Raw genomic sequence first — 24,243 nt, 5'->3', positions numbered from 1 at the left:
CTATCAACAATGTCAATATTCTAGTATTGTCTTATCAGCCAGCCCGGCATGCATAATCACAGCGCAGTGGAGCGTCCTTCTGACTTCATAGTGAGTCAGTAAATATGTTTAGATTTACTGGCCAGAGGATCAAGCCTGGGTGATGTAATACAAGACTAAAGAAGAGTCTCCGGTGGCTTGGTTACAAGATTTAGCACACAGCCTTGTTGTCTACAGTTAACAGCTCTGCTCCTTCTTAAGGCAACTTCCTAAATGCTCACTTTCACTCACACACTGTGAAATATGCCGAGTTCCACACAGTTCCTTCATGTTGCCCCAACACAAATAGATTAAGTTAACTTAATGGTTTTTAAAAATGTATGCGGATTGAACATAAAACAATTAAGTTGCCCCGCCCCACCAAAAAAAACCTTAAGAATTGTGTTGTTTCAACTAATTTTAAAGTAGTTTATACAAGAGGCAAAAGTTATTTTTGAGTGAGATTGGTTACAGAGATGCGTCACAAGCTCGTTGAGCTAGCCAGAATGAAAACAAAGGAACCGCCATGTTTTAAATACACAGCCGAGACATTACATCGTAATACTATATGCATATAATAACGAGCCATGGTCGACCCGAGCTTAAACAAACCCTGCCGTTGTCTTGATGAACAGCCACAAAGTCAAGAACAAAATCTGCCGTGTCCTGTTGTTATTTAAGGCTGTCGATAAGTGCGACTCAGGGAGATACGTTTCTTCAGGGAGCTTGCGATCGCGTCTATATTTGATATAACGTGTGTGATTATTGAAGTGTCTCCCACATCTGATCCTTTCAGGAAAGAAAAGGACAAACGCGAAAGTGAAGTGCGAAAAAACAAAGGAGAAGCCCAACAAAACACAGAAGCAAATCGTTTCAGCAACCTGAATCATGAACAAACTGCCATGTTCATCATCGCCTTTTGGACTATTATGAACGTGGAATGACAGAATTACTCTCTAACAGAGCTTACATGTTCTGGTGAAGATTACAGACACAGATGAGAGGTTTGCACTGACTGGGCTATATGATGTGTGTTATTTTGAACCCAAATAAGGACTAAATGTCTGTTGTGTGTAGTTTATCTGTAATTGGCAACATATCAGAGACTGTAAGGGTCTGTTTGTGTTCATATATGTTGCATTTATTTATTTATTTTATATAATTGCAGACGTTACAGTATTTCGTCTTTGATCAGCAGTTATAATCAAATTATGTTCATAGAAAAGTTGTAGTAATAAACATTTATACACCAGTGTTTATATGTATAAAGCATCTGTTTTGTGAGAACTGCTACTCATACGACATGAGAACGCCCTGTACAGCTTTACTGTAGACATTTATTCGAGTGAGAATGACGTCGACTGAAAATTTCTGTCGTACACCACGCCCACCAAATAGGTAGTGGAAATGCAAGCACTGTACTGTACCGTACTGTACCAGTCAGTGGAAACGGGTTGTAAGTGCATCATCCAGGTAACTGAAATGCACTATTTTAGGTTTTCAGTGTGAACGCACTACTTACACTATTTATACTACAAAATGGCGTAGAATAGTGCAGAAGTGTGTGATTTGGGACACACCTATAATAAAATGTTGAATTTTGACATGCTTTCAGGTGTAGCAGCAACAAAGAGCTGTAGTTCGCTGAGAAGGAACACAAACAGCAGAAATGATTATGTTTTATTTAAAAATCCCTCCCATTAAATTGCCATTTTTTTGTGTAGCTTCAGAGTGAACTTCAGCTCAGTGTAGTAAACACTGCTCCATCTGAAAGCACATGCTGAAAATTTACAGCTGATTACAGAACTGGCTTTCCTGACAAAATGCGCATGAAAAATCTATTAATTTCCTTTAACTGTGCAGACCTACAATTGAGCTCATGAAGCTCTCGGGAGGGTGGAAACTGTGTTCAGATCAGTGTTTCCAGACTGGTGTCTGTCAATGAATCTCCTATAAGATGCTATTATTGGTAAATCTCCTATTTTTGCATTATACTATACATTTTTCTTTTGTGTTATACTATATTTTTTGCACTTTACTGTTTTGCATCTGCACAACTCTGGTTTGCACTCCTTGCCATGTGCCCTAAAGTGTTGCTAACAAATTTATTTTTTACTTATATTTTTAGATTATATTTCATGTGTAATTGTATTTATTGTAATTTCTTTTTTAAATTCTACTTTTTGAATTAATATTATATATGTTATGCACCTAGGGTCTGAGAGTAACGCCATTTCAATTCTCTGTATGTCCTGTACATGTGGTTGACTTGACAAAGCTGACTTTGATAAAAACTGATCTGAGAAAATCACCAGTAAGGAAGGCATATGACATGATGTATACATCATCTAATCTAGCCTCTTTGAAATGCATCGCACTAAAACATAACCATTTTAGAGGAACGCACTGCAAAGATGAACAACATGATCATTAGAGATGTTTTAAGGTTGAATTCTCCAAGGAAAAGCTGACCACAATCCTAAAAGAACCTCAGAAGTTTCTTCACCAACACTGGGTTGTGTTCAGGACGCTGTCTGTCAGTTTGCCGTGCTTTCTCCCAGTCTGGTTTGTATCTCGAGGCTTGGCTTGCTAATTCAAACCAGCACTTGGGTTTTGTCTTGTCTGTTTCTCAGAGGAGAAGAAAGGAGAGCAGACAGTTTGAGGAGGAGGAGGGGGGGACCCACGCCAAACACCTGGACCCTCCCAATGCAGCCAAACCAGAGCGTCCATCTGCCATTACACAAATACACAACTCGCATACAGATATTAAACTCAAAAGATATGAAAACAACCAGATTTGTTTGGTTTTTTGGTTGGTAGTGTGGATTTGTTGGTTGTGTCGGACTGACTTTATGATAAACATATTTATAAGAATGAGTAGAAATCTACACGAGTGAATGTAATGCGTCATTCATACATTCATTTTGGCTTAGTCCCTTTATTAATCAGGGGTCGCCACAGCGGAATGAACCGCCAACTTATTCAGCACATGTTTTACACAGCGGATGCCCTTTTAGGTACCCAACACTGGGAAACAGCCATAAACTCTTGCATTCACACACACACACACACACACACACACACACACACACACACACACACGGCCAATTTGGTTTATTTAATTCACCTATAGCACATGTCTTTGGACTGTGGGGGAAACCAGAGCACCCGGAGGAAACCCACATGAATACGGGGAGAACATGCAAACTCCACATTGAAAAAAACATTTGATCTTCATTAATTTATTCCGTAACGGTGTCCTACATCCACGTAACTTCTACCTTTTTTTAGCATGTCTAGAATTTAAACCTTAAGAGTGCTATCACAGGTGCCTTTGACAGTGCAGAACCTTATCGTCGACATTGTCAGAGGAGAAAACTTGCAAACACACAGTACAGCACTTCAGAGAGACAATGTTGGTGATCGAAAATGTATGAAAATTTGGCAAGCTGAACACATTGTGTATTGAACAGGAGACACGGTACAGAGAAAATTGATTGACAATGATCTACAGACAAACAGGACGCAGACCACAATGCACTGTAGAAAAAAAGGCATGTCAAATTACAAAAAAAATAAAAATCAGCAAAACAGCGAGGCCGCAAAAGGTGAACTGCATTATAGCGAGAGACCACTGTACAACAAAAGCAATTACAAGAAAAGCATATATTCTTGTTATCATAGACCTTTTTCTTAGATCGCAAAATTACCTATTATGCTTTGCGTGCATGTGCAAAGAGGATGCTTCGAACATCCAGTCGGCATCTGATGTGTATAAAGAGTCACATTCGGACAGCTTTGAAATGATAGTTTTAATCTACTTGCGTTTAATGTGTTTGAATTAATACTGTTGATAAGCACCACCTCCTGGACTGATTGTTTAACAAATACGATCTAATGGGATGGAAACTGCCGCAAGGTATAAAATATATAACCAACGCAAACAAATGTAATTCACCAAAATGTTTGACACACACACACACACAGCCTACTGTACTTCCCCACTAAGACATTGATTAATAGAGTGGCACAAAGTGAAAATAAATTGACATTTTAAAATGACAGAAAAACACATACCGTGGTAAACACCACACAATACAATCTAACTAAATGAACCATAACTGTTCCCGATTCCCATGGCTTACATACCTGCAAGTTTCATGCCAGTAATATGGTTTGCTCTTTAAAATGCAGTGAGGTATTGTGTGTTAGGGTCGCACGATTTACCTGTACTATGGTAGTATCGTGATACTGTGGTTCCAAAATTTTGGCGGTGCCACTGTACTTTGTAAACTGTCGTAAAGTCTTTAACGGTCTGTCTACAATACATAATGTTGCATGTGGAAAAGTCACTAAATGGTCACACGTGTGTGCAACAATAAACCATTTCATTATAATAGTCTATGGAGCCTTCTAAGGTTGCAAATCTGTGTAGAATTTGCGCCTTTTATGTTAGCTTATTGCACGTTTTCTGATAGTTCAGTCTGAATCTGTTCATTTCTGCTCTTGTCAATATGATTTGATAGCTACAAGACTTTGAATTACTTTGGATTTTTACCTGATAAGACTGAAAGAAAAGAAATAAAAAAAACATTAGTTGAAAAACCCAAAATAGCAACAAGAAACATTGAAACAATTTGACCACTTCATTTAGCCCAAGTTAGTTGGGAAAATGCTCTTTTTGTAATGAATTTCATTTGGTATAATTTGTATCTTTATTTTAATGTATTTTTTGTTGGTATAAACAGGCGAATTACCGGTTTGTAAACATTCAGAATGAGCGTGAATCGAGGTTGTAGAAAAAAAAAATGCAAGCGCTAGCATTTACAGCAAGGGAACAACATCCGATGCAGTACGAAGCTTGTTGTATTAGAGAAGTTAAATTGATTACATATTATATATATTTTTTACATAATTCTTTCAGCATAATATAACAGCTTGTCACCCAGTGATAAGCACAGTTATTCAGCAAAATTAACGCTAAAGTGAGCATTGTTCATCTGACAGGTCCATTTGCGATAGCACCCTCCCAATGGATATTGGATAAGACGAAATGACCAAGCATACAGCCCCAAATACACAACTATCTCATTGAAACTCCAAGTAATTATACAAGAGAGAAGTTAAAGGCCTACAAGTCTTTGGATGCCAACAATTTTGTTCTGTGTGGTCATGTGCAAGAAATAATGCTCAATGATTACCAGATTCAAAATGTTGTATTGCTAAAAACCGAGGCTCTGCCTAGCCAAAGACAAGGAAAGAAGATGGAGCTGTACAAGGCCTCTCGAACTTGAACCGCATCTGACAGAAGTATAACAGCTTTAATGCACGTCTTTCTTTCAAAATTAAACTTTGGCATCACAAAAACACTCCATAATCAACTGAAAACAGTATTGACACCTAGTTGAGAAATGCTGTTCTGGCTGATGACAATTCTAACCGAAAGTTCTAAGCGCTGGTCACTATGGCACCCTCCATGCAGCAACGAAGAAAAACGTCTACATTCAAACAGCATCTGCACCTGCATTGATGGGAATGCAATGCATCATGCACTTGCACAGATTTATTAGGCATTCTGTAACACAACAATCAAGATTTTGCCGCTAGAAACGTTTGCATTCACATACTTGAACGCATTCTTTTCCTGGTGTTGTTCAGCCTAATGAGACTTTAACACTTCAGCACTGGAAATACTACTTTGCACCTGGAGTCATTAAAGTACTCTGCCTCAGGGGAAGACCTACCCTGTTTAGGAGGAAGAACTAGATCAAAAACAAAAAAAGAGAGAGAGGAGTACAAGAAAATAAAGGAGGGAGGGTGAGAGAGATTTTGCGGTGGAACAAACCTTGATTGAGCAAGACGAACAGAGCTGGTTTTGCCACTTTTTTAACTGGGTGAGAGGGAGGCAGAAAATAAACGACAACTCTTTAGCATGGCTAGAAAAACAAAAGAGCCGCTAATGATTGAAGATGATAAACAAAACCAGTTCAAGAGCAAAAACAGAAAGATGAGAGGAGGGGGAAGCGAGCAAGCAGCGACAGAGAAGTAATATGTTCTTGAGAAACCTGTCTTTTCGCCGGGCCTGTAGACCTACAGCGCTACTCTAGGACAAGCACAGGCCTGTTTTATATACTGTGAAAAAAACACAACTGCTGGCTAAGACACGCATGTATGTGTTTGTAAGGTGTGTGGGTGTATTATTGAACAAGAACCTTCATTTAACAAACAAAACCAAACACCTACATCCCAGTACAAAGCCATTGATGGGTGCTAGTGAATGGCTGCTAGACTTTAGAAACGATTACATAAGAGAGCAGATGGTGCACGCTGCTTTATGAAACCGTGGTAATGGTGCACGCATGCATGGATTTAGCTGGTGGTATGATGTGCAATGGGATCCTCGAGTGCGTGGATCGTGCATGGAGATGAAAGTGTGTTGAATATCACAACCCGACTCCAACGGCCCATTAGCTCCTGCTCTCTTATCTTTTCTCTAATTTCCATCCCTCTTTTAGCCACCCCTCCCACAGGCCATCCAGAAACACTCGTCTTGCAACCATCAAATATACAAAAACATCTCCATCACTGCTGAGATACAATCTAGGCAGTTGAACACTCATTTGGGTGAATGCTTGACCAATAAAAGCTAAAGTTATTTTCAAAACCTGCTTTGTTCGCATGGCAGAAATTTCAAAGGCAATAATTTGGGCGGTTTGTACACTTTTTGTAGCCCTAGTTCACTTCATTTCACGGCATTCACATACAGAACGTGCTTCATGTACCCCTAAGGGCAAACAAGAAAGGTTTCAGATTGAGAACATATCTGTGACTTGTAAAACACTATACCATAAACATTGAGTAACCAATGTATCAGCAGCACATGTGCTGTATTGGTCAAAAGAAATATGTGTGAACTGTTTCTTACAGGCCATTTTAAAGTCTTTATTACAAAACAATACATCTCATATTATGATACAGCTCATCTCATATCCTGACACCAATATATATCAAAATACAGTACCATTTCTGTAAATTCATTCAATTAACAGTCTATAAACGGTTAAAGTCATAATTATTCGCCGCCCCTTTGATTTTTCTTTCCTTTTTAAAATATTTTCCAAATTATGTTTAACAGAGCAGGAAAATTTTTCACAGTATTTTCGATCATGCTTTTCTTCTGGAGAAAGTTTTATTTGATTTATTTTGGGTAGAATAAATACAGTTTTTTAAATTTTAAAGCCATTTTAAGGTCAAAATTATTAGCCCCTTTAAGCGAATTTGTTTTCAATAGTCTGCAGAACAAACCATCGTTGCCTAATTGCCCTAACCTGCCTAGTTAACCTAATTAACCTAGTTAAGCCTTTAAATGTCACTATAAGCTGAATACTATATATATATATATATATATATATATATATATATATATATATATATATATATATATATATATATATATATATATATATATATATATATATATATATATATATATATATATATATATATTTTTTTTTTTTTTTTTAGATATAATTTAAGTATATACTGACAAATAAAACATTTATACAGCATGTGATCGACTTTATTTATAACTATTATGTATGTAGAAAGATAATAAATATTAATATATACATGTTTTTAATATTAAAAACTAAATTACAGGTCAAACATAAAAATAAAATATAAAAACTTTCTTGTGATTCTGTTAGTCATGTTCTGTCTGCACCCCTGTAATTATGTTTAATAAATGCCCTCATAAAATCTGAAAAGGTGCTACTTTAAACAATGTATTTTGTGACACCTCAACATAAACAATAGCAAAACTAGACTATTATTTTAGTTCATATGATTTACAGTTGAAGTCAGAATTATTAGCCGTTCTGAATTATTAGCCCCCCCTGTATATTTATTCCTCCAATTTCTGTTTACGAAAAAGCTATTTCTGTTAAAAGAAGATTTTTTCAATAGTTTTGATAACTCATTTCTAGGCCCACACGGTTTCTGCGCGTGCAGGAATCCGCAGATTTTTAACCCATCATTGAGTCTATTTATTTACTTGCGTAAATGTGTGTAAATTTATATTTATTCAGTTATTAAATTAATTTCAGTAATATTAATGACTAATATGAAAGTGTTCATTTGATTTATTTACAATATAGTTTGTAAAGTAATATTTTCTGTCTTTTAGTAGAGATGTTACACTGCTTTGTTTACCAAATAAGTGGATCTAATTGGATTTGCACTGTAAACATTAAATAAAAGTTAAAAAGCTATTATTTTTTTATTTAATAAATTAAGTTTTTACTTATGATACACACAAATTAATTCCGCATAAATATGCAGATTTTTTACAAAATTCTCTGCAGAGACAGCAATAAATGTCCGCAGATTCTGTCCCACTCATTTCTAACAACTGGTTTCTTTTGTCTTTGCCATGATGACAGTAAATAATATTTGACTATATTTTTTTCCAAGATACTAGTATTCAGCTTAAAGTGACATTTAAAGGCTTAACTAGGTTAATGAACTAGGCAAATCATTGTATAACAGTGTTTTGGCTAATAAATATTGGCTAAGGGGGCTCATAGTATTTACCTTACAATGGTTTGAAAAACTGCTTTTATTCTAGCTGAAATAAACAAAGACTTTCTCCAGAAGAAAAAATATTATAGGAAATACTGTTAAGAATTCCTTGCTCTGTTAAACATCATTTGGGAAAAAAAAAAACAGGAAGGTCAATAATTTTGACTTCAACTGTTTATCATCATATCGCACAGCCCTATTTCAGACACTCATATCAAATATAGATCATCAACATAAAAAGTATTGCCTCATACTATAGATTTTATAAAAATTCACCAGCATATTTTAGAAACTAGGTGATTTATTAACTATAGGAATTGAAATGATATGAATTGATCAAAAGTGGATGAGAATTTTGTGCTCATCTCTGCATCACAGCTTCCCCTTCAGCTCACTTACCGTACATCTTCCCCTCATCTGACAGGATGATTTTGCGGCGACCGCAGGGTGGGTAGATGGCCAGTGCCTCCTGAAAGCTCTGCTCGATGTCAGGGCTCCACACGCCCTCTGCGTCTCCGTCCATGGCCTTGTCCAGTTCATCGGCCCCATCCTCCAGCCCCTGCTCCGGGCTGCCGTTGGCACTCCACTTGTTGGACGCAATGGTGCCGGCTCCTACCGGGCCCTGCCACGAGCCCCCACGCTACACAGGTACTGCAAGACAGAAGCAGAGGCAAAGAGATCAATACTTCAACCAATCAATCAAATGTTATACATAAAGCACTTTAAACTCCCAAAGTGCTGGACAGAAGACGAAGGCTGCATCCGAAATCACCTACTACTCAGTAGGTACTGCATTTGAATTTACTACTCGACCATTAGAAAAGATGTGAATGTGAGTAGTATGAATGGAACTCTGACGTATTACATCCTCCATTTTGTCATGATCACGTGACCTTCCTGTGTAAGTTGCGTCTCTTCACTCTCATACATGAATTCTCTCGTGGGGCATTATGGGATTGCGCAGCATTAGATGCACACTTCACAATCTCGTCGGAAGTAGTACTGGAAGTGGTGGTATTTCTCGCATACTGTTTTTCGAATTCTATGAACTCGAACATACTTCTAAGCTCGCATACTGTTTTTAGCGTACTATATAGTACAGAAGTATGTGATTTTGGATGCAGCCTAAAACTCAACAGGCCATAAAAGACATAAAATAAAACATGCAAAATGTCAACAGGTGTCAAAGGCCAAAGAGAAGAAATTAATTGTAAAATATGATCTAAAAACAGACAATGGAAATGTCTAATAAAGTTTAGGAGCTGCTGCAGAAAAGGCTACTGATCAGCTACTTCAATGCAGATCAAAAAATTGTAATAACTCCACTAGTCACAATTGGGACTGTTTTATAACTATTATTTGTAATAACTGTAGTGTTGTTGCTGGCTTTGGGCAAGAAATGCAACTTTTAAACAAAAACTTGACATTATTACTTGACATTATTTCCATCTTTCAACAGCATGCACACATGGAGCCCAGTCAAAAACTGTAAAGACCGGAATTATAACTTCTGATACTGTCAAAGCTTTAGTTTCTTTCTTATACGAGCATGAGTGATCCACTGATGACAGATCTATGTGGCTTTGAAATGCTTCATGTCCCCATATCAGTGTTTGAACAGTGGTGAAGAATGGTGAACTGATGACCTTCACAGCCAATCACAGTAATTTCTGTTGGCCAATCAGCGATGTTTTATAATGAGCTCAACAGCGCTCAAATGTTAGCGTTTTTAACATTTAGTACTCGATACTTTCGACAACGCAACTTCTTATTATTCAGTTTATTATCATTTCTTTTTTTCACCACAATGTTTTGTTTTCTGTCATTGAAGAGCAAGTCTATCTATTTGTGTGGATGTGGGTGTTTTGGGGTCTTTACAATATAATAAGTATTTTTCCTGTACTAAACAAAAATTGCAATAATAACAATAATTGTTAATAAGAATAGAAAAGCTATCAAATCAATCATGATCTATTGACCAGATATTACATATTTCCTCTTTGCACAAGGAGGTGGGATTTTGTTAACAGTCACAATTGTGACAGTTGTTAACATCAATAATTGCAGCAACACAATTCTGACGATGCTGTTTCAAACCAGTAACTATTGTAGTAAGATTAAAACCAAATTTAACCAACATAATAATATCAGAGGTGTAAAGTTTGTGTGTTATGGAGGTCTAAAGGAAAAAAAAAGTGACTAAATGGCTTAAGCAAACTATGCTTAGTAAATCCTTTCAAAACTGCTCCATTTAGCCATGTGCACCCACAATTAAAGTTTGCCTTTAATTCACCCAACGAAGATGACAGAAACCCTTCAGCGTCTGCATATCTGTGTTTGCACTTGGTGAACAGCGGTGAAGAATAGTAAACTGATGACCTTCACAGCCAATCACAGTCATTTCTGTTGAGCATGTGAACCCAATAGCCAATGGGCGGTGTTTAAGAACGTGCTCAACAGCGCTCAAATGTTAGCGCTTTTGTTTTATTTTCAGTACCGATTGGTACCGAACTCGATACTTTTGACAACACTACTACTTATTATTCGGTTTATTATCATTTCTGTTTCTTTTTCACTGCAATGTTTTTTTTCCTGTCATTAAAGAGCAAGTCTACCTTTTGGATGGAGGAGGGTGTTTGGGGGTGTTTACAATATAATCCTATGTTGCATTTTCCCTGTACTGAACAACAATTGCAATAATAAAAATAAGTATTCACTAAAAAAGAAATCTATTAAATCTATCATGATCTATTGACCAGATTAGTTTACATACCTCCTCTTTGCACAAGGAGGTGGGAATTAATTAACGGTCACAATTATGACAATTGTTAACATCAATAATTGCAACAACGCAATTCTGACAATGCTGTTTCCCACCAGTAAGTACAAAACCTAATTTAACCAACATAATATCAAAGGAGGAGTAAAGTTTGTGTGTTACGGAGTTCTAAAGATAGAAAAGAAAAGAAACGAAATGGTAAATTATGAAGGGAAAATCCTCTCAAAACCGCTCCGTTTTGTCATGCGCACCCACAACTTTTAGCACCTCTAAAGTTTGCTTTTAATTCAACCAATGAAGACGACAGAAACTGTGCCTCTTATTGCCATTTCCTCTCCTCAAAAGCTCCCAAAATGACAAATGAATTTTAGCCATTATATAAAGCCCCATTTAAAAGGATTAGATAATTAGGACTAGGCTGCAAAAATGCTTGTGGTTGGGAGCGTGCGGTCCAATGTGGCCGTCTAAATGTCTGAACATGGTTAAGGGATCTTAAGCGTTTTTCAGGCTGCCTCTTTTTCGCATGGTATTATTCATAAGGATCAGGTCCCGGGAGTCACTCGTGTGCCCACATATTTCATTCTTTTATTTCACTTTCTGCTGATGCTGACAAAAAAAAAAAACGCAGCTTGGGTAAATACGACCGACTCCGATCGAGACCTTCCTTTGGGGATATTCAAACGCTCTGGTTACACGCACAGTGAAAGAATAAGCTTGACTTGGCAGCCTGAAGACACAGAATGAGCAAAACAACGGAGCGTTGGAATATGTGAGTGGCCTAATTACTTTTCGACATTGCAGGCCTCAGACCTCAGCGCAATCTAATGCTGCAGGGAGGACAATTAGCAATTTCCAAATCGCATTCGCCTCTCAGACAACAAGCAACAATGTTCCTCCTGTGCAGTCATAATGCTTGCAGTCAATGAATGTTGTTACATACTAGTTATAGAGACATCCTGCTGAAGAACTAATATTTGGGGGAATTTGGTTTTGCTTTTTCTCACATACACACTTTACAGACTTGTACTGGTCACACACACTATACACTATCTGACAACAGTCTTGTCGCCTATCCAAGTTTTAGGAACAACAAATAATAACTTGACTTCTAGTTGATCATTTGGCATCAGAAGTGTCCTATATGAAAGGCAAAGGCCTCTAGATTACGTTTATTTTACCAGAATAAAATGTGATCATGCCTCGATTTTGAATGATTTAATTAGGACAGTAAGGTCTGACTTTACTTGGACAAAGGTCTTGTCATTTAACAGAAATAATGTCCAGTATAGAATATAAAGTCATGCTGCAGTGGAAACAGAATGAATATTGTGTATGACTCCCATGAGCCCATGAGACTGCATCCATACATCTCTGCACTGACTCAACTTATTAATAAAGTCATCTGGAATGGCAAAGAAAGCGTTCTTGCAGGACTCCCAAAGTTCATCAAGATTCTTTGGATTCATCTTCAATGCCTCCTCCACCTTACCCCAGACATGCTCAATAATGTTCATGTCTGGTGACTGGGCTGGCCAATCCTGAAGCACCTTGACCTTCTTTGCTTTCAGGAACTTTGATGTGGAGGCTGAAGTATGAGAATGAGCGCTATCCTGCTGAAGAATTTGTCCTCTCCTCTGGTTTGTAATGTAATGGGCAGCACAAATGTCTTCATACCTCACGCTGTTGATGTTGCCATCCACTCTGCAGATCTCCCGCACACCCTATATTAAACCAGGATTTTCCTTCACAAAACTTGACTGATTACTGTGAGAATCTTGGGTCCATGCGGGATCCAGTAGGATTTTCTGCAGTATTTGTGATGATTAGGATGCAGTTCAACAGTTGATTCATCAGAAAAATCCACCTTCTGCCACTTTTCCAAATGATCAACTAGAAGTCAATTTTTTGAATGTAGAATTTCACAGTTCAGAAGCACTGTAAGAGAAGTCTGGATTTCCCACTGTGATAAACATAAATGATTTTCTGTAAGTGTAAAGCACAATTCAGTTGAAAACACTGGAGAGAATGCATCTATCTCTCAAGCAGCAGCTGAATTCATGCACATTCAAACTTTATGTGCTGCTCAACAACGATCAAATATCAGAATGCACACATATAAATATAAACATGCAGTGATTTATGGTCACCAAATACAAACATTTCTGCATTTTCTATGAAACAACTCTCAATTTACTGTCTGTATGCGTGTGTCTATGTATGTGTGTATGTGAGACTGTCTGTATACGTTTGAATTTGCATGTGTGTGTCTGTACGTATGTGTGTGTGTGTGTCTGTATGCATGTACGCATCTGTGTTTGTATTCAGATATGTTCGTGTGTGTGTGTGTGTGCGTCTATGTTTCTGTGTGTCTGTCTGTCTTTATGTGCATGTTTCTGTACAGTTTGTCCATCTTTCTGTGAGTCTGACTTGGGGCTGGGCGATATGGGCAAAAAAATATATTTCGGTATTTTTAGGAGGAATGACGGTATACGATATATATCTAATACCTTCCCATAAATGGTTATTTAAGTCAAAGTCCTTTATTAAAACTCTATTAAACAGTTTTTGAGTAAAATATAATTCAAACGAACGGAAAAAACTAAAACTAAAATTAAATTATTTTCATTAACTGAAATGAAAACAAAAATCAATGCTTTTTAAAAGAATATAACTAACTGAAACTAACTAAAATTACAGCAAAAACCGGTGTGTTTGTATATATGTGTGTATGTGAGACTGTATACGTATGTGTATAAGTATACGTATACGAGTATGTGTCTGTATACGTTTGAATTTGCATGTGTGTGTGTCTGTACTAACTGAAACTGTATTGTGTACATACAAAACTAACCGAAACTAACAAAAATGATAGCAAAAACCTTCGCTATCGTCTTTGTAAATGTATTTATTACATAAGCCTATTGTAAGACTTCGCGCTGCCAGCTGTTTGACCCCTACAACACCTCAGAGTCTGTGATGTCATTGGCCAGATCAAGCTGGTTCTCCTCCAGCCATTCTCACTGTTGCTCTCGCAAAAAAAACATTGAGTGGACATGACAGCAGCACGGTGACAGCATTAAATACAACCCGAGCAGACACTATTGAATGCATTTGTGCCCAATAATGGGTTTTATTTCTGTATTAGTGATCGCGAACGAATCATTCTTTTTAACTGGATCTTCCAAGTGAACCAGTTGAACTAAAGCAGGTCACACACCAGATGCGCAGTGACAGTTGGAAGTATCGCACACCAGACGCGCACATTTGCAGATGGCGCTCTGTGGCATGGCAGAAATATGAACAGTGTCCTTCTGAGTCATGGCTGGGCGCTGCGGACAGCAGCCGACTTGCAGCCGACTTGCAGTGACGGCGTGTGTATCCTGATAGAAACCTATGTTTAGAACTCCAAAATGCACAGAGCTGAGCGGCTCTTCTGGTGTGCGACCTGCTTAATTCACCAAATCGAACGGAATCATTTGAAATGATTAGTGTCTCCAGTAAGCACTCTTATCCACAAACAACTTCTAATGTGCCTGATACTCTCCTCTGACTCGAAATAAACCAATTTCCCCAAGTTATTTAGTTATTAGAACAGTACACCAAGATCAGATTTATGAAGAGGTGAATTGATAATACTGCGCATGCGCGATTCAGGAGATGAACCAAACCCAAACAGTACACAACAGCCTGCTGTGACTGAAGCAAACTTGAACTGCAGCGCGGCTAAACCGAGGGCTTGGATCGAGGGCCAGGATCTGGCGAAATGCACGTTTATTTCATGACAGAAAATCATAATGGAATTTAAACAAGTGAATGATGCTTCAGTTGGGTCGCAAAACTTAAAGAAAGTTTTCAGATCATGGTGATGTTTTAACTGACTGAAATTATGATAGCAGACTACTTATTTTTGATATGTTGAGTCCAAACTTGGAAAGACTGTGATGAAAGTTCAGATCTTTACCGCGAACTGGATCTTTCATCACTACTGTGTATTTAACCTCAGAAGCAGCCTTGCTCACATATTGTACTTAGGGCTGCTGTCTTGTGGGCTGTTGTGTTTGAATTTGAGGATGGGTAGATGATAGTGTTCATGTGTCCTCTAAATATACGTTTCAAAAAAATTTTCTTTTGAATATACAACATTTACTCTGACGATTTTGAATCCTGTACCTAACGAATATCATAAAAAAATAAATAAAATAAAAATAAACTAATACAGAAACTAATAAAAACTAAACTAAAACATTTTCAAAATATAAAAACTAATAAAAACTATTAAATCTCCCTCTGAAAACTAATTCAAACTAAAACAAAAAACAAAGACTAAAACTAAAGAAAAATCAAAAACTAGTCTAACCTTGGTGTGTGTGCCTGTATGTGTGAGACTGTGTATTTTTGAATTCGCATGCGTGTGTTTGTCTGTCTGCGCATGTGTCTGTATGTGTGTGTCTGTCAGTGTGTGTGCGCCTGTCTGTCTGTATGTCCGTATCTGTGTTTGCATATGTGTCCTTCTGTCTGTGTGTGCTTTTGTGTGTATTCATGTGCGTATGTCTGTATGCGTGTGTGTGAGACTATGTTTGAATTTGCATGTGTGTCTATGTACGTGTCTTTCTGTTTGTCTGTAAGTGTGCGTGTCTGTTTGAGTCTGTCTGTATGCGTGTGTGTTGTCTGTGTGCGTCTGTCTGTATGTCCGTATCTGTGTTTGTATTCGCATACGTGTCTGTCTGTGTGTGCATGTGTCTATGTTTCTTTGTGTGTCTGTCTGTCTGGATGCGTGTCTGAATTTGCAAGCGTGTCTGTCTGAGTGTGTGTCTATGTATGTGTCTGTAAGTGTGTGTGTCTGTTTGAAACTGTGTGTCTATTTGTGTGTGTGTGTGTGTGTGTGTGTGTGTCTGTATGTCCGTATTTGTGTTTGTATTCGTGTACGTGTGTCTGTGTGCACGTGTGTCTGTTTGTCTGTCTGTATGTGCGTGTATGTGTGTGACTGTGTGTCTGAATTTGCATGTAAACCTGTGCGTGTGTCCGTCTGCCTGTGTGTGTCAGTATACTGTATGTGTCTGTATGTGTGTGTCTCTATGCATGTGTTTGTGTGTATGTGTGTGTCTGTGTACTAGGGCAGGGGGTGATAGACGAGTGTGTGCATGGAGAGCAGAGAAGCCCTTCTATTGGATACTTGGGCTTAAATTCCAGACATGTCCTTATTAAGGAAGTGCGGCATGAGTCTCTCTCTCTCTCTCTCTCTCTCTCTCTCTCTCTCTCTCTCTCTCTCTGTGTGTCAACTCTCGCCCCTCTCGCTCGACCCTCTTCCCCAGCCTGCGCTTCAAACACTCTGCCCAAATAAGGAGAGTTGAGCGCTGGGCGAGGGGCGGGCCGAGAGCTGCAGTGGAGGGGGACAAAGCGGGAGGGGGCGACTGACCAATTTAGACATCCACTTCGGAGACTCAAAAACAGTGGGATTGTTTTGGACAAAACGCAACATCAGCACACTCAGAGGGACCTCAGCCTTCTTAACAGTCCTGATTAAAGAAAGAGCAGGGAAGTACTGCTGATGGTAGACTGGATATGGAATTTCTGCATTAAAAAATATATATAAAACTAGTAACTTATTTACATATCATGACACATTCACTATATTGCAAGGTATCTCAAGCAAAACAATGGTACTGAGATATTATTAGCAACAGGATTTTTTGTGAAGATGCTTTAAAGGTTGTATAGTGAAGAGTATTGTAGAAATACAGTTGAAGTCAGAATTATTAGCCCCCCTGTTTATTTTTTCCCCTAATTTCTGTTTAACACAGAGAAGATTTTCTCACCACATTTCTAATCATAATAGTTTTAATAACTCATCTCTAATAACTGATTTATTTTATCTCTGTCATGATGACAGTAAATAATATTTGACTAGATATTTTTCAAGATACCAGTATTCAGATTAAAGTGACATTTAAAGACTTAACTAGATTAATTAGGCAGGTTAGGGCAATTAGGCAAGTGATTGTATAATGATGGTTTGTCCGTTTACAATCGGGAAAAAATATTGCTTATATTATTATATAGCTAATAATATTGACCTTAAAATGGTTTTCAAGAATTATTGCGCTATACAGCATGACATTTAAAGGCTTAACTAGGTTAATTAGGTTAACTAGGCAGGTTAGGGTAATTAGGCAAGTTATTGTATAATGATGGTTTGTTCTGTAGACTATTAATATAATAGCCTAAAGGGGCTAATAATATTGACCTTAAAATGGTGTTTAAAAAAATGATAACGGCTTTTATTTTAACCGAAATAAAACTACGACTTTCTCAAGAAGAAAAAATATTATCAGACATACTGTGAAAATTTCCTTGCTCTGTTAATCATCATTTGGGAAATATTTAAAAAAGAAAAATGCAAAGAGGGGCTAATAATTCTGACTTCAACTGTAAATGTTGATTCGACTTGGCATTAAAGGTGCAGTAGGTGATCTGCCACAAAGCTAACCAGTTAGCATTTCTTTGAAAACACAGTCCCTCTCCTGCTGTCCAAAGCCACGCCTCCAAAAATCATGAACGCGCACCTTAGAGATGACAGTAGACAAGCAACTAGATCAGAGATGCTCAAAGTTGGGCCCGCGAAAGGTTAACTTTTGATTTGGCCCGCCATCCCATCTGAGAAGAATTAGAAATGAAGGTTGTGGCGAATGCCTTCAATGGAGATTGTCATCTCTAATTGAAAGTAACTTTTTGTTTAATTGTTGAGCTAAAAAAAAAAAAGTTGACTGAAATTAAATGTTTTAATTAAATGTTGTGTATGAATCACATTTTTAAAAATGTAAATACTGTCACTCGAAAATAGAGGACAATACACAAGACTTCGACAAGCAAATCAAGGCACAGGCAGGTTCAGCTTGACTCGTGTATTTAGCATTGAACACTTTTGTGTTATAAATGTGTTTGGTAATGTATTTATTGAAGAAGTTCATTATATAATGTAAAAAAAAACATAATTATTAATATGATTGAAGGATTTTTTTCCATTTATTTTTCAATATTAATACATTAGGAAATGAACATGGCAGCTTTAATGTGATAGTTTGGTATATTTACCTTTAGCCCACCCCCTCAATCAAGTTTTGTTTTTGGCCTCTCATAAGAAAACGTTTACCCTGCACTAGAAAAAAGGCATCCCTGCACTAGATCATGTCATTCGCCACTTAGAAAACTTTATAGTACTTAATAATACTACAATTACCAACAAAAAACAGTATTATGTCTGGCACATTTTCAGTTGTGTAGCAAGCAAAACGTCATAATGTGCAATATTTCATGCATGCAAAGATCGCTGGTCTCGCTCTCTCATGCGCTTTGTCCTAAAGCAACTACTGTATGCTTAGCGATTGGCCTGGCGGCGTGCAGGAATTACACTTATTACTAAGACATACTTACATGTGGTTTCAGACTGAATATTCAGAGTAGCGGTAAACAATATAGGGAGTGCGTCACAGGCTGTCTTTGTTCAAAACTGAACCAATGTGAATATAAAACCATCTTCACCTCAGTAAAGCAGGCTAGGTGGAATAACGCTATTTACTGATGTTTTGTTGTTAAACTAAATAAAAATCTACATTATTGATGTTGCAAAAGGTCTCTTATGAAACTGAAAATGGTCACATCAATCTATCGCTGCACTGTAAAAAGTGCTACACTCACAAAGTTGGTTTTATATATTTTAAATAATTGCAATCTAGTTAATTATATTTGTTTTATACCAAAAAATATCAATTTGCTTCTTCTTTACTTAAAATAGCTCAGTTTTTATATAACAGTATATTTTGAATAAAACTAATGCATTTTATTTGAGTAGATTTTTGTATGTGGTTATTGTGTAGAATAAATGTTATAAAAGTGAGTTTACACAGACAATTTATTAGAGCAGCTGTCGATGTGTGCAGGTCTGTTCATCAAACGTGATTTTAATAATTCTGCGTGACCCCATTTTCACTGCCCGCCACTTTGCAGACACACGCAGCAACTGTAAGGGCCGATGTTAACTGCTCGCAGCAGCGGATCTGATTAACACGGTAAGTTGCAAATGTAGCCGAATTTTAATTGTAAAGTAATGCTAAACTGCCGACTTCACTAGGCAGGTGAGGTTTTAGCTTGTAAATTGTACTGTAACGTCAGGTAACAGACTGCTCTCACATGGAAAGCTAAGTTGGCTACCGCTAACCAACGCTAGTTCATGCTAACGATTAAAAGTGATAGTCCTGAGAAAAAAATGTTAAAGTAGTTTTAAAACACTCAGTAGGTATAACTAACGTTACAGAACGGATTAACAAGGTCTCTGGTGGGCGGTCGGGGGGTGTAGGTGCAGTTTGCTAGCGCTAACCTGGCTAGCTCACCTAAATAATTATCAGCACATTAAGGATGCATATTAAATGTAGAAACGTATGGAACAGTAGTTTGTGTTTAGCGTAACATTAAGTAACTTAAGGTTTGTGTTTTAAAGATTTAGTCCATAAGTTTTTTGTTAATACTGCAAAGTGAATAAATTACAGATTTATAATTTATTTTTAACTTAAATAACATTTATGTTTACAGAACCATTTAAAATGTACGCACCTCATTCTAAAATGCATTTTCTTGGTCTTTAGATACCAAAGTGATTTAGTTTATTTTGTTAAGAAAAACATTAAATACATTTACAGCTATAATTATTTGCAGGTAAGTAAAACATGGGTAAAATTGCAAACAATAGTGGGCTCCATAGAATTACATTTGATATCTGAAGATTTTTTTGTATGTGTGCAATGAACAAACAGTAAAAATATCCTAATGCAGTTTCTTATTATCTGTCAGTCTTTCACTAAAGCTAACTGAAAACACTGATTCACTGAACTGTCAGTTGCCAGTAACAGTAAATTTGGAGAAAAAGTAAATTAAATGTAGCTTCAGCAAAAATGTATTGTAAACCTTAATGTAATATGTAAAATGGCAATGTATTCATTTAATTTTGTATTATGACTTATGCAGTTTGGCGCAAAATGAAGATGACAGTTAAATCATAGATTTTATATTCGCCATTTTCAAACTGTTTAATATGTAAGTTACATACACATTTTTATGCTTTATAAGTTGCAAAAATAAACTGAAAATGTAATACCTAAATTTAAAGAATTCCTTGATTGACAGGCAACCAAAATACCATACACTGTTACACTGAATAAAATCACAGTTTTCTTTAGAATTTGATTCTTAAAAACACCTGGAATAATGAAAGTACACAATAACCTATATAACCTTTTTTTAATACAGAAGTTTAACTAAGGGCAATTTTAACTGATAAACTAAGGTGTTTCATCCATGTATCATTCTCACTGCACTTTTGTAACTTCACTTGTAGTTTATCTAAGATATTTGCTATTTAGTATTTAGCTATTTAATATTATTTAGTATCAACCACCTGAACTCCTGTTTCTTTTTTCTCTCCACCAATAGAGTTGTGTGGAATCAGAGGTGCATGCGGCTGCCCACGGGAAAAATTTGCCATCAGCCCAACACAGTTTGCATAATCATAGGACTGTCAGAGGTTTACCAAACCTGTCATGTGCATGATGGCTCCAGTTTGGACTTAACGATGTCCTCGACTTCCATCAAAACTGCATACATTATTTGAGATATATCAGAGACTCTTTGTGGGACTGGACCTTATGCATTCTAAATCCTCATCAAAGTATACAGATCTCCTTACTGAGTTGTCTTAGATGATTTCTCAATAGGATCTGGCATTATTAATGTTTTTATTTATGTATTGTGTATGTGCAGCCACATTAATGGCCTGTTTTGTAGTCACTATTAAAAGGGACACTGGTTGACATTGAATACATGTTATGGTCTTTAATCCATCTTCCCATTCTTATTTAATTGTTATTAACCGTATAAAGTCTTTTTATCTGTTTTTACTTAATCACTGTATATTGTGCCTAGAATATAGAAATGAAGATTTATTTTCTGAGGTTACAGCCAGAAGTCAATTGAATTAATTTTAAATGACATATGCATGGTTAATTTTATTTAGATAATAAAGTTCTTAATACTTAATTAAAATAAGTACAGGCAACATATAGCAATGTATAAATAAGTTAGGTTTAACAAAAAAAGTAAGTTTATCTGACTTGAGTAATTTTAAAAATATATGTTGGCTCAACTTTATTTTGTTGCATTTGTTTTAAGCAATGTTTTAGTGTTTAATATACTTAAAAAAGGCTGGAAGTTGTATCAATCTAAAACGTCCGATGCAGCCACTTGCCTCACTTTTTATAAGTTAGATCTAGGTCATACTTTTTACAGTGTGGAAGATTTCAGTGGCTGAACAAAACTTCTGTGCATATAACCCATTCATAACAACAACACAATCTACATCAGCTTTGCGTGACTAAACTACTCTTAAATAAGAACATTTCGTGTCTAAAATGAATACTTCCACCATAGTGTCATCCAGCATACAAAACTAACTCCAATATTGATTCAGGATTTTAAAAAGTTTTGATTCAGCATTTGTTTTTACTGCTGTCACTCTCTCGTGCACAAGCAAACAGCGGATCTGCATGAACAGACGCGCAGATGTACAAATCTACATTTGCTAACAGACAGTTTGTGCTACTTATCAGAATTATGGAAATTGCCGGCCTGACATATTTTAATTGGATGAACATTTTTTAGTTTTATGCCTTACCCAGAATATCAAAATACACAAACACATTTAGATCATTTACTTTAATCACCACTATTGGAATGAGAAGAAACTTTCAGCCAGCACAGCAAAAAATTTTTCTGAAGATAATCACCTACTGCACCATGATTGCTTTGATTTTTATGGAAATAAACTGATTAACAAAATACAATTTAAAAAAAACTAGCAATAATAAAAATAACTAATCATTTAAAAACATCAAAAGTGGTAAAATAAAGTACAACTACTAAATAATAATACTAAGGTATTAATTTTTAAAATTTTGATAATTAAATACATGTGTGTGAGTGTTTAGATTAAGGTATTTATACAAAAAAAAAATTGTAAATAAAGCATTTATATTAGTTAAAAACAACCCTACTGGAGCCCAGTACCCACAGTGGTACTGAATAGTAAATAGGAGAGAAAAGTTTTGCATTTAATTTTACAAAACAGTGTGCTCCAAAGAGGGGAAAATCTGTTGCAAAACACACTGACGCAATGCACTACCAATGAAGAACAAATAAACAAGGGTTATTTTTGAATACTAATTGCAAATAATTCTGTAACAATTAATAATTATGAAAATACAAAAAGATGTCAGGAAAACAAGTACTAATTTAAGACAATAATGGAATAATTTATGAATACAAATTAAATACATACTTAATATACAATTCAAATATGAATAAAAAAAAAGATAATGCAATCAATGTTGAATGATTTTTAAGTGTTAATAAAACAGCAAAATAAATAATAATATTACTACAACAACAATTATTAACATTTTAATAAATGATATGCAGATAAATAAATAATGAAATGCATGTTTGCACCATGGTACTTTAGAAAGTGAACAAAAAATGTACATTAAACATGTTAAAAAAAACACCCTTATTGGAGTCCAGTAAGCACAGCAGCACTGTATAATAAATTAAAGGGTGAAATTATGAATTTTACAAAACAATCAGATGCAATGTGCTGCTAATAAAGAAAATACATGTTTATTTAAATACTAATTGCAACTAACATCTGGCAGCGAGTTCTCTTTTTTCCTTATATCTTATGCTTTCATCTTAAAACAACTCAGCAAACATGAACTTTCAATTTCTTAAAAAAAAAAAAAAAGAGCCACAGCAAATGAACAAGAATCAGGTCAGACGGACACAACTGCAAAACATCTGTTGCAAAACAACACACTCATCCTCCAGTGCTGAAGGCCATTCGGCTCTTTGTGACGCCGCCGATGCAAACGCAAAAACTACATTGTTCAATAAAAAAAGGGCTGTGCAATATGAGGAGATACAACTGAAGTCAGAATTATTAACCCTCCTGTATATTTTTTCCTCAATTTTAGTTAACAAAGAGAAGAATTCAATATTTCTAATCATAATAGTTTTAATAACTCATCTCTAATAACGGATTTCTTTTATCTTTGCCATGATGACAGCACATAATACTTTACTGGATATTTTTCAACATGCTAGTATTCAGCTTAAAGTAACATTGAAAGGCTTAACTAGGTTAATTAGGCGAGTTAGGGTAATTAACTCTTTGTATAATGATTATTCATTGTTCAATTAGTCATTGATAGTCAACTATTGATAGTCAACATTTCATAGTCAACTATTCAATTAGTCATTGTATAATGATGGTTTGTTTTCTTAGACAATCGAAAAAAAATTATGCTTAAGGAGGCTAATAGTATTGATCTTAAATGTATTTAAAAAATGTAAAAACAAAACAAATAAGACCATCCAGAAGAAAAAATATTATAGGAAATACTGTGAAAAATGTCTTGCTCTGTTAAACATCATTTGGGAAACATTAAAATAATAATAAAAAATTTTCAAATCAATAAATAAAAATAATAAAAAAGAAAAATTACAGGACGACTAATAATTTTGACTTCAACTGTACATCATACGAACAAAATATTAAAATAAAAAGTCTTTCGCTTCAATGTTATGCTCAATTTTTTTTTAATCAGGATGTCAAAATATATAATTTACAGTAATACTTTTTCTTAATTATCCACTAGACAGAAATGACTCTGGGAACTGTCACTCACTGAAATTAATATGGTTACTAGTAATGATTGGAGGAGTAAGCCTTTATTTTGAACAGAGATCAAAACTGACTGGAACTA

General features: G+C 36.0%; 1 protein-coding gene across 7 annotated transcripts in view; it reads right to left on the bottom strand.

Annotated features, from left to right (window-relative positions):
* tead3b (TEA domain family member 3 b) overlaps positions 1 to 24,243 on the bottom strand; it is a 92,853-nt gene that overhangs the window by 44,537 nt on the left and 24,073 nt on the right. For all 7 annotated transcript variants that reach the window (XM_056460587.1, XM_056460591.1, XM_056460589.1 and 4 more), the window contains exon 3: positions 8,998 to 9,249. In XM_056460587.1, coding sequence (XP_056316562.1) covers positions 8,998 to 9,121 — 124 coding nt within the window. In that variant the 5' untranslated portion in view covers positions 9,122 to 9,249. The remainder of the gene's footprint in view (positions 1 to 8,997; positions 9,250 to 24,243) is intronic.

Source organism: Danio aesculapii, chromosome 6 (assembly GCF_903798145.1).
Source record: "Danio aesculapii chromosome 6, fDanAes4.1, whole genome shotgun sequence".
NCBI lineage: Eukaryota > Metazoa > Chordata > Actinopteri > Cypriniformes > Danionidae > Danio > Danio aesculapii.
This window is presented reverse-complemented; position numbering and strand designations above follow the sequence as displayed.